Genomic DNA, 10,556 nt, shown 5'->3' on the forward strand with positions numbered 1-10,556 from the left:
ATTAATCTGTGAACATAAAAAATTTCCCACAGCATTTTAGATGTTTTGCACTCAGTTATAAAATCTGTTTACCATTTTACTTTGGGTTTGGTCGTTTAAAGTGACAATAACTTTTCAGTACTATTGGGTTACCTTCCTCAGTGGTTTTAAAATATGTTTGAAGGCATTGTGGTTTTGACCTGGCTGGGCTGTTGTTCTTGGAAACCAGATTTCGTTATATTGCACGTACACTGTTACATACAAAAACAGCTCCAGGCAGGTGTAATAGCCTGTTTATTCAGGCCTTTCCCTCTGATTTGGCTTTTTATTATTATTTTTAAATATAAATGTCTTCTTATTTTATGATAATAACTATTTCTAAGCAAACTGATAGTGTGACAGTTGGCATTATACGTTACTCTCTAACATACTTGATTCTGATTGGTCACTAGAGAGATTTCAAGGTCTGGTGTTCCCCGATAACAGCTGGGTAAACTGATAACACAGCAATACACATCTGTGTACTGCAAAGCATCCTGACCAGTTCACACTACATGACTTTAAAGGGACCATGGCATGAAAATCTGACTTTTCCATGTTTAAGTGCTATAATTGGGTTTTCCGGTGCTTCTATCAACCTAGAAAATGTGATAAAGATCAACCCAGTAACTTAGTTTTGGTAAACCATTCTCTGCAAGCACGTAAAAAATAGGTAATTGAAATTTGGCTCTCCTTATGATGTCATAAGGAGATCTTATTATAATAATACAGCCCCTTAATCTGCACTGTCCAACCACGGCACAGCCATTTAGTGCACAGAGAAAGAGAGAAAATAATTCACAGCACAATTGAGTTTCAATTGCAACAAACCACCATCATTGCGATCAGTTTGCATTTTTCATCAGCTCATTTGCATTTTAAAGGACACACCCAAAACGCCACATTTTTGCTCACACCTACAAAGTGTCAATTTTAACATATTTTGTTAATTGTAAATTATCTATATGGTATTTTGAGCCAAAAATTTCACATGTGTACTCTGGGACACAGATATTTATTTTACATCTTATAAAAGTCTCGTGACATGGCCCCTTTAAACATCGGCCGATAGATGTATTCTGTATCAATCAGCTTTTTCTATATTCATGCCATATTTGAATTTGTTACAAATGAGCGAATAAATTATTCTAAAACAATTGTGTCCAATTATTTATGTGGCAAGTAGCTGTGGAATAAGTGAGATAATTTAAATCCAGCCTGTTGTTATTGCAAAATAAACCACTTCAGGATTACTTAAAAAAGACGTACTTATAATTCAAAAGGTTTTATTTCGATGCATTGTTTTATTATTCACAAAAAAATAATAATTATTAAAGGAAATCCCAGTATTATAAAAAATGGATCACAGAAGGGCACAGCGGTTTCTCCAAGTGCAGATGCTGAGATTTAGAACACATGCAAAACAAATTTAACAAATAGTTGACAAATAATCAAACAGTTGACAACATGACAAAAATCACACTGAAATAAAAGACATAGTATGGCAAATTCTATACAGTCTATTATCAGGTCAGAAAATGGGTTTAGATATGGTTATGGAGATCATTTTACAAGTTTAGTGGTATAACAGGCCAGTACTTGGGCTGCTTTTTGTCACAGTTACGGTCAAAGGTGAGCTGCATAGCTGTCTCCATCCCCTGAATCTTTGCTGCATCTTTGCCATACAGCTTCTTCATTTCTGCAGTCCTTGTCTCTCCAGGTCGTTCAGAAGGAGGCAGGATGCTCTGCCTGGAAACTCTGTGCAAGTCCTGGTCGGCCAGTACATAAGAGTCCAGCTCCTCTGCGTTCATCTGTTGTTGCTTCTTGAGCTTTTCCCTGTGCTGCTCTGTTTGTTCAAAGTATTGTCGCAGCTCCTCAGAGATGTCCATGTTGCTGACATTACACTCAATCTCACTCTCATCTGAACTTTCATCTGTTTCGCTATCCGACTCAACAATCTGTTGGTTTTCGTTTGTGGCTCTGTCTCCATTACTGTTCACCCTGCTCTCATCTGCTTGCCAATCTGAGTACCGTTGCACAGCAGATGGGTACATGAAGAACAGTGACTGCATGTAGCCAGCCTCCAATGCTCTTTTGTATGTCTGCTTATGCCTCTGATGCCAGTTCATGGCCTGCTGGTAGTGCTGCCAGTAGCGTGAATAAACTGGATGGGCATACCACAAATCCATTTCACCTTGACCTGCCATTACGATAGATCGACTACTTGTATGTATCCGTTTTCGGTTGATAATAAAGATATCAGTATATGGATTTAAAACAAGACAGCACCAGATAGAAGTTGTTTCTGAAAAGTCGCATGGTTCCACTAAAACGAAACCCGCCCATTTAATATGTAATGTTCGAGACAGCGCTGCGCAGACCGATCGCTGTATTATACCAAAGTACCGCGAGAGTTATTTAAAAGTTTTGATTTTGCATCACTCTCGCGGTACTGTGATATCATAATTGCGCAATCCCATGCAGGCATTTTTCGTAATTTTAAAGCGCCACACTCTTGCTAGTCGCTACATCATATGTGTGCGACGAAAGGTTCCACTCAGGCTAGAGGGGATACAGCTACAACCATATCTCGCGAGAAGTTGGGTTTAGGGATAGTTTGTGGTAGGATTAGGACGAAAAACAGCGGTTCTGTATAGAATGTATACAACTACGACCTAAATATCGTGAAATGTTGGATTTAAGGCTAGGTTTGGGGGTAGGATTACGATGAAAACATCGCTCATCCGGTGAGATTTCACGAGATTTTGGCCGTAGCTGTATTCATTCTAGCCACAACCACTCATCCACTGCTGCTGCTCCTGCTACTGTGGAAATGTTTCCCAAAACAATCCGAAAAGTTTTGATATAAAATGTCCACTCAAAACTTCCAGCGAGCAGAAGTCGATGCTCAGGAAGAGCTCGCGGTAAAAGAGGAACTAAACAAGAAGGTTATTCAACAGTTTAAGAGTTTATGTACCATTTCATTCGTGTCTGATATTAGCGGTCACAATTTAAACACGTTTGTTTAATTATTCTTGTTTATATTGACTGTTTCCAAACATTTGCGATTCACAGATCAAAGAACAAAAGATTGTAGTCGACGAATTGTCCAATCTGAAGAAAAATAGGGTACGTCCGCCGTGTTATTGAACTGTATGTGTCATTTTACAGCCACGTGCCAGGTGCTGTCTGTTTTAGATGTCAGAAATTATTGTAACAGGTACAAATAAAGTATACTTTAATGTACTTGAAATGCTAGCAAGTATATTTGTAGTGGATTTTTTAATTTGTGTGCAAAATAAAAGGGTAAAAGTGATATACTACAAATAAGTGCACTAGATAAAGTATACTAAATATTAGTAATACTTGATTTTTAGTGTATGGAAATAAACAGTGTCTCAAAATTGCACAGTTGAGTACACTTAGATGTAAGTTTTTCTTGAAAAAGTGCTAAATACAAAAAAAGTGTGTGTAAAAGTGTACTTGAATAAATTGTATTTAATGAAACTTTTTTTACCTGGTTTTGCTTACAGAAAGTGTACAAGCAGCAGCCCAACAGCAATATATTCTTCATGGCAGACAAAGAAGAGGTTCTCAGCTCTTGTAAAAGTAAGTTGTTTCACACTTATACAATGCCATGGTACAATTTTGACTGCCTCTAAAACTGTCGTAATTTGTTTTCTTACAGAGGAATTGGACATCATGAGAAAGGACTATCAAGATATATAGGACTGTGTAAAAATGTGTGGGATCTGTTGTGTGGTCAGTTTGACCACGCTGCGAAATCCACTCGAGGAGAGTGTGCGTGAAGAGCTTAAAAACAGAGGACCAAATTGTAGCCAGGACATCACAGAAACAATATCAAATCCGAATTGCAGTCTGCATTTTTCTGCCCATGTCCTTCACATGAGGGGTTCCTTGACCCCTCAGCCTCTTCAAGATGAAAATGGTAATTTGCTACTTTGGAACGGAGAGGTTTTTGGTGGTCTTACGGTAGGGGAGGATGAAAATGACACACAAGTTCTTCTCCATCATTTGAGAATGGTGCAGAGTGCCTCAGATATGGTGTCTTTACTGTCACAACTAAAGGGACCCTGGGCCTTTATCTATTACCAAAAAATGGAACACTGCATTTGGTTTGGAAGGGACTTTTTTGGAAGAAGAAGTCTCCTTTGGAAATTTAATTCGGAAAGATCGATTTTCACACTTACGTCAGTTGCATCCCAGCCAGCAGACAACATTAATTCCCAATGGCAGGAAGTACCACCTCATGGAGTTTACAGGTTTGACCTAGAGGACCTAGGGACATTTACGTTTGAACTTTATCCATGGGTTTTTCCAAATGACAACGAGCCAAATCACATACTGGAATCGAAATGGGACGGTTTTTCCAGTTCTGTCTCTGTAAACATAAATAGTTCTGGACTTTACCTGACCTCCCCTGTTTGTCCAATGAACACATCTATTACTCCACCTGGAACTGTTGAACAGGACCAGAATGCCTCACAAACCTCTATTGAAAATCTGAAAGGACTTCTATCAAACACTGAGAAGAGACAAATGGTTAACATGCTTATTGATGTTCTCAGTGAGGCAATCCGTAAAAGAGTACGGTACTTACCTTCTCCAGACCTGCCGGCTCTTCCCTTAAACAATGCCAAAGCTGATGTTGCTGTTCTCTTCTCAGGGGGAATTGATTCAATGATTTTAGCCGCCCTTGCTGATAGACACATTCCTGCAGAAAAACCCATTGACCTGCTCAATGTTGCTTTCAAAATTCAAGATGCAAAAGTGCCGCCCAAGTCCTCGAAGAAAGGAAAGAATAAGAAAAGCGACCCTGATGATGTTGCTGAAACGAAATCAAATCTGCAAAGCTTCAACTGTTTTGATGTACCAGACAGAGTTACGGGTAGAGCTGGTCTGCAGGAACTAAAAAATCTTAATCCGCAGCGCAAGTGGAACTTCATCGAAGTCAACGTAACTCAAGAGGAGCTTAAAGAAATGCGTCAGAAACGCATCTGTCATTTAGTGCATCCTTTGGGCACCGTTTTGGATGACAGCCTTGGATGTGCCCTATGGTTTGCGGCCAGGGGAAGTGGCTTTATAAATGACGTCACTGAACAAGAGCATTATACTTCAGAGGCAAAGGTAATGTTTGTGGTTACATTTAAATAGTATAGGCTTAAAAACCTCTGCTAGGCCTTGGTCACACTGTTGGTTTTCATGTATAACATTGTGTCTTGCAGGTGGTTTTGACTGGCATCGGAGCCGACGAACAGCTAGCTGGATACTCTAGACATAGGGTGCGGTATAAAACCTCTGGGCTAGAAGGGCTTGTCAAAGAGCTGGTAATGGAACTGGGTCGAATATCCTCAAGAAATCTGGGAAGGGATGACCGGATCATTGGGGACCATGGAAAAGAAGCCAGGCAAGAGTTACATTTTAATACTAAATACACAAAATTATTAGTGTGTTTAGATTAAAGGAAAACACCACCGATTTTCAATATTTTGCTATGTTCTTACCTCAACTTAGATGAATTAATACATACCTATCTTTTTTCAATGCGTGCACTTAATCTTTGTACAGCGCTTCGTGAATGTGTTAGCATTTAGCCTAGCCCCATTTATTCCTATGGCTCCAAACAAAAGTTTTATTTTGTGCCACCATACTTACTTGTGTAACTACTCATGTAACAGTCTTTAAATAGGGAAAACATGGAAGTGTTTGGTGGCTTCTAAATTCATCCCTGTTTGGATACTAAGGAATGAATGGGGCTAGGCTGAATGCTAACACATTCATGACGCTCTGTACAAAGATTAAAAGTTCATGCAGTGAAAAAGATTGAGGTAAGAACATATTGAAAAACGGTGGTGTTTTCCTTTAAAGTCCCCCTGCTTTAAAAAAATCTTAAATGTAACTCTACACCCTTGCATCATTTAGTATACGCAGATCTATGAATATGCAAAGTAGTCCACGCCTCCACTCTTTTGCACCACCTTGGACCATAAATAAGCATTTTAAAAGATGCTACGTTCGGCGGTTTCAGACACGTAACTGCTAATTCCAGTTTCACACAATGCATTCGTAAACTGTGGGTTTGAAGCACTAAACTTTTTAGCGTTGGTGTTAACAGGTGTGAGCAACACAGAAGTAGAACTGAAGCAGCAGTGTTGCGAACGTTTCACCGCCAAGCCTATGCGGAATCCATACATAATATCTATGGCTCGAACTACTGATTCACTGGAAACAAGACATAGGAAACAAGGCGATTTCAAATCAGGAATGAGACCATATTTGGAAAACTCAAATTTTATGAAAAAAATACTCCGCTATTGTGTTGAATAATGAGTGCACATGGTTTGTCTTAAGGGGATCGCACACCGGCCGCGCAGCTCAGTGCCGCATCGCGTCTAGGACAACTCAGAGGTATTGTAAACCGGAAGTGCACATTAAATAGCGCAAGCTTCGTCAGATAGCGTCTACTTCAAAATGCAAAATATACGTTAGCAGCAAATGTTAATCGGTAATGATTTGGGACAAATAGGATGTTATTTAATGTTAAACTATGTGAGTGGTGCTGTGTGGCGCGACAGGGATTTGAGCAACTTCCTGAGTCACAGCTGGGTGTGCGTATACTCATAGAAAACAATGTGTTCGATTTTTTTTTGGAACGGCGCAGCGCGGCCGGTGTGCGATCCCCTTTTAAGCATATTAAAACACCATATAGACATATAAACAACAATAAAAACTTGATTTTCACCACAGGGGGACTTTAAAGGTTTAAGTTTTTTGAATATGAAACCTCTGTTTAGATTGGTGTAAATCATACGATGACAGGTCATAATGACCTTAACTGTGAAACACTTAACAACACCAATAAAAAAACCATAAAAGTAGTCCATCTGATGAATCTGATCTATAAAATAACTTTGTGTATAATAAACGTTTTTTCCTTTAAACTCAGATTTCCGTATTTGGATGAAGATGTCGTCAGTTTTCTCAACAGTCTGCCTGTGTGGGAGAAGGCCGATTTGTCTTTACCCAGAGGACTTGGAGAAAAGTTGTTATTGAGGTTAGCAGCTGTTGAGCTAGGACTGGGACTCTCGGCTCTGTTACCTAAGAGAGCCATGCAGTTCGGCTCCAGAATCGCCAAGTTGGAGAACAACCACGAAAAGGCTTCAGATAAGTGCCAAAGGCTTGCCACAGTGTAATTTAACATCATGTAAGGAGGTTGGAACATTGGGGTTAGGGTTAAAAGGTAATTTAATTTTAATATAGATACACTGTTGGTCTGCTAATCTACATTTTAGAAGTCATTACTGGTTTGGGTCATTGAGTACAAATCAATTCATTCAATGAGATTACAAATCAAGTTTGATATCCAGTTTTATTCTTGTGCAAAGTTTGATTGTAATTGTCTGGACTACAATAAATAAACAGTTGGATTTTGAAGTTGGTCCTTAAAGTATTTGTCACATTCAATGTATGATGCAAGATTCCCCACGTCAAATCGACCAGATATCCTTTGAACATACACTGGCCTCCTGAAATAAAATTATGTAATATTATAGAATGAGAGTAAACACAATGTTTCTGCAAACTTAAGTAATTTATTATACCTTAAAATAAGCCATGACAGGAAGTTCCCCGGTGCATCCCGTTCTTCAATAGGTGCGTTCTGCATGGAAAAATGTTACATTAAAACAGTGGGTCTCATTGACTAATAATTGCATACTTTTTTCGAATTATACGTACGCTGTACGCACATGAATTTGTTCTTGTTCTTACGTTAGTGAATTTGGAGTGTTCTACATGAGCGGTCGCGTGTACGAAGATGGTAATTTGCATAAAATTACTGGTTTGCACGCCCCAACCAGCTCCATATAAGGGCTTTCCGCAGCACAGGTCCACAAAAATGTGATTTTTACCATTTTGGAATTCAGTAAGCTGATCCCCGGGTCTGGCGGTAGCACAATCCATTAAATCTGATTAGACCATTAGCATCGCGCTCAAAAATAACCAAAGAGTTTTGATATTTTTCCTATTTAAAACTTGACTCTTCTGTAGTTACATTGTGTACTAAGACCGACAGTAACTTTCAATTAGCAGGGTACTATTTTCGGGCACTGCGTAATATCATTGCGCCTCCTGCAGCCATGTTACGGTAGCAAAGTCCTTGATTATTACGCCAGAATGAGAGTATAGTTCCTAGCCATATTTGCCTAGAAAATTGCTACTTTTAATTTTCTGTCAGTCTTAGTACACAATGTAACTAAAAAAGAGTCAAGTTTTAAATAGGAAAAATATCGAAACTCTTTGGTCTTTTTTGAGCCTGATGCTAATGGTCAAATCAGATTCAATGAATTATGCTTAAAGTGGTACGTCCAGACCCGGAGATCGGCTGAATGGATTCCAAAATGGTAAAAATCAAATATTTAACTCTAAGGGAGCTGGAAAATGTTGCATATTATCAACAAAAGTGTAGCAGACGCTTTCACATAGAGATTTATATTTTTTCAAAAGCATAAATTTCTCATAATTCTGTAATTAAACCTCAAAAATTATAGCCACCAACCAACAGCACTTCATTATATAATATGATTTGTTTATTTAAATTTTAAGTTTGATTGCTTTATTTTGTTTGTTGATTGTTTGTTTTATATCATGAATTTTCTTTCGGGGTCCGCAACGGACCCTACACAGGTAGTGTTTGAGAACCACTGCATTAGAACATCTGGAAGTGTAGAATACTAAAGGTATAGATTTCAAAAACTACCTTCTTCTCATTGAGAAAGGTGTCTAGAAGTGGAAGTGAGGTCTTTGAAAACAGGTAGAAACAAGGGCACTGCAAAATTAATTAAAACAAATAAGGTATATTATATTATGATAAGTGTATAAGACGAAGAAACACAATTTTTCTCCTAAAAAATGCAAAACCCACTGCATTGCGTGCACTTGTTTCACTTGGTAGAGGCTTTTCCTTCATGCATTGCACTTTAAGGTCTTCATCCAGTTCCAAAATCCCATACTTGGATGTTTCTGAGCAGACAAATGTAGAGAATACTTGATGTGGAAAATATAATTGATTCACTTAATGTGCATTTTTCAATGAAAAATCTGACCCTGGACCACAAAACCAGCTATAAGCAGCATGGGTATATTTGTAGCAATAACCAACAATACATTGTATGGGTCAAAATTATACATTTCTATGCCAAAAATCATAAGGATATTAAGTAAAGATCATGTTACATGAAGATATTTTATAATTCTAAAAAAATGTTGGACAACTTTGGAAAAATGTGGACAACTTAAAATGTGAATAAATCTCTTAATTTCTATAATCTAAAAAATAAAATCAACCCTTATGACTTGTTTTGTGGTCAAGGGTCACAAATGAGTCTGTAAATAATCTAAAGATGGATAAATACCAGGTGATTATCCTGCTGTCCACATGATTGACATCATTCTGCACTCATACTTACCCACATTTTTGCATTGGTATGACAGCACTAAATTGCTTTCTTTGTCTTTATGTTGCACTTCAAAGAACCTCTCTGTGAATTTTTGAATGCTGAAATCCTCTTTAAATAAAGTATCTCTGCAAAAAAATGAAAATAAGTCACAGTGTAGCAGCAATGCTTCGAAACTTCAATCTGATGCCTCTCATACCCTCCGATAACCAGCAAGTGATCGTCCACAGCACAGAGCTTGACCACTAACTGCAGACAGGCAACAGCCCCAAGTCTGTCCTGTAGAGATAATTAAACAGGAATTAAATATATATATTTAATACCAATGCAATGGTCCATTTTACGATACTTACCTCATTTTTTGTTGTGCCATCAGTTACAACTTGAACATTGGGGAATTCTTTGGCCCACAGTTGAAATGCATCATGGTAAAGATCATTTGTCTGTTAATGCATGATGGTGCATTCAATTACCCACAATTCTTTGGTACATCAACTAGGTATTATTTAAAAACTGTTGTTATGAACTCACAACTACATATACTGTGTCCACACATGCTGTTTTTGTCAAAGCCTGAACCCAGTGTGAGATAAGAGCGCATGGACCAACAGGAAGCAGTGGCTTGGCAATTCCTTCCAGTTGCTTGAAATTCCCAGTCGTGTCATTCTCGATATCCCTTTGCAGTCTGGTTCCATAACCTGCAGCTAAAATGACAGCTTTCATTGTCAGTAGAAAATATAACAGGAGGAATTATCAACATGTGATTTTCAATAGGTCTGGTAAAGTCTAAAAGTTGTTTGGCTTTCAGATTTCGTGTGACAATCGAGTGGTGTCTTTTCTTGGTCAAAGGTTGCTAAACTTTGTTAGTTGGACCCAGAAAATCGCTTTCTCTTGCAAAGACTATAGATATTACCAAGATGTCTCACTATTATTATGAATTGTACAGTACGGGTACGGCGCTGAAAATAAGGAAGTCCCGCCTTTCAGTTAAAAGAGCCAATCATCAATCGTTAAACCGTACGATTTCCTAGGGGAGGGGCTCTGCACTGAGTGTTGTCAATG

General features: G+C 38.3%; 4 protein-coding genes across 4 annotated transcripts; 2 read left to right on the plus strand and 2 right to left on the minus strand.

Annotated features, from left to right (window-relative positions):
- Nucleotides 1-1,285: 1,285 nt before the first annotated feature.
- On the minus strand, nucleotides 1,286-2,355 carry gemin8 (gem (nuclear organelle) associated protein 8). Its single transcript, XM_065252118.2, has one exon. The coding sequence runs from the start codon at nucleotides 2,223-2,225 to the stop codon at nucleotides 1,587-1,589; it is 639 nt and encodes a 212-aa protein (XP_065108190.1). The 5' UTR covers nucleotides 2,226-2,355; the 3' UTR covers nucleotides 1,286-1,586.
- Nucleotides 2,356-2,619: 264 nt separating this feature from the next.
- asdurf (ASNSD1 upstream open reading frame) lies at nucleotides 2,620-3,845 on the plus strand. The gene is made up of 4 exons (XM_065252117.2): nucleotides 2,620-2,966; nucleotides 3,094-3,147; nucleotides 3,552-3,627; nucleotides 3,707-3,845. The coding sequence occupies exons 1-4, from the start codon at nucleotides 2,889-2,891 to the stop codon at nucleotides 3,745-3,747; spliced, it is 249 nt and encodes an 82-aa protein (XP_065108189.1). The 5' UTR covers nucleotides 2,620-2,888; the 3' UTR covers nucleotides 3,748-3,845.
- asnsd1 (asparagine synthetase domain containing 1) lies at nucleotides 3,760-7,486 on the plus strand. Its single transcript, XM_065252115.1, has 3 exons — nucleotides 3,760-5,166; nucleotides 5,265-5,446; nucleotides 6,986-7,486. The coding sequence occupies exons 1-3, from the start codon at nucleotides 3,760-3,762 to the stop codon at nucleotides 7,230-7,232; spliced, it is 1,836 nt and encodes a 611-aa protein (XP_065108187.1). The 3' UTR covers nucleotides 7,233-7,486.
- LOC135733483 (mannose-1-phosphate guanylyltransferase catalytic subunit beta) lies at nucleotides 7,439-10,520 on the minus strand. The gene is made up of 8 exons (XM_065252116.2): nucleotides 10,026-10,520; nucleotides 9,848-9,937; nucleotides 9,694-9,773; nucleotides 9,507-9,622; nucleotides 8,963-9,060; nucleotides 8,798-8,866; nucleotides 7,641-7,699; nucleotides 7,439-7,565 (listed from the first exon to the last, which is right to left on the minus strand). Exons 1-8 carry the CDS (start codon nucleotides 10,215-10,217, stop codon nucleotides 7,445-7,447), a joined length of 825 nt encoding a protein of 274 aa, XP_065108188.1. The 5' UTR covers nucleotides 10,218-10,520; the 3' UTR covers nucleotides 7,439-7,444.
- Nucleotides 10,521-10,556: the final 36 nt, after the last annotated feature.

This window comes from Paramisgurnus dabryanus, chromosome 15 (assembly GCF_030506205.2).
Source record: "Paramisgurnus dabryanus chromosome 15, PD_genome_1.1, whole genome shotgun sequence".
NCBI lineage: Eukaryota > Metazoa > Chordata > Actinopteri > Cypriniformes > Cobitidae > Paramisgurnus > Paramisgurnus dabryanus.

Coding starts and splice junctions, on each gene's coding strand:
- asdurf (XM_065252117.2), top strand. CDS start 2,889: ATGTCCACTCAAAACTTCCAGCGAGCAGAAGTCGATGCTCAGGAAGAG. Junction 3,148..3,551: donor CCAATCTGAAGAAAAATAGG/GTACGTCCGCCG, acceptor TTTTGCTTACAG/AAAGTGTACAAGCAGCAGCC. Junction 3,628..3,706: donor GGTTCTCAGCTCTTGTAAAA/GTAAGTTGTTTC, acceptor GTTTTCTTACAG/AGGAATTGGACATCATGAGA.
- asnsd1 (XM_065252115.1), top strand. CDS start 3,760: ATGTGTGGGATCTGTTGTGTGGTCAGTTTGACCACGCTGCGAAATCCA. Junction 5,167..5,264: donor ATTATACTTCAGAGGCAAAG/GTAATGTTTGTG, acceptor TGTGTCTTGCAG/GTGGTTTTGACTGGCATCGG. Junction 5,447..6,985: donor GACCATGGAAAAGAAGCCAG/GCAAGAGTTACA, acceptor CTTTAAACTCAG/ATTTCCGTATTTGGATGAAG.
- gemin8 (XM_065252118.2), bottom strand. CDS start 2,225: ATGGCAGGTCAAGGTGAAATGGATTTGTGGTATGCCCATCCAGTTTAT.
- LOC135733483 (XM_065252116.2), bottom strand. CDS start 10,217: ATGAAAGCTGTCATTTTAGCTGCAGGTTATGGAACCAGACTGCAAAGG. Junction 9,938..10,025: donor TGGACACAGTATATGTAGTT/GTGAGTTCATAA, acceptor ATGCATTAACAG/ACAAATGATCTTTACCATGA. Junction 9,774..9,847: donor ATGGCACAACAAAAAATGAG/GTAAGTATCGTA, acceptor TTATCTCTACAG/GACAGACTTGGGGCTGTTGC.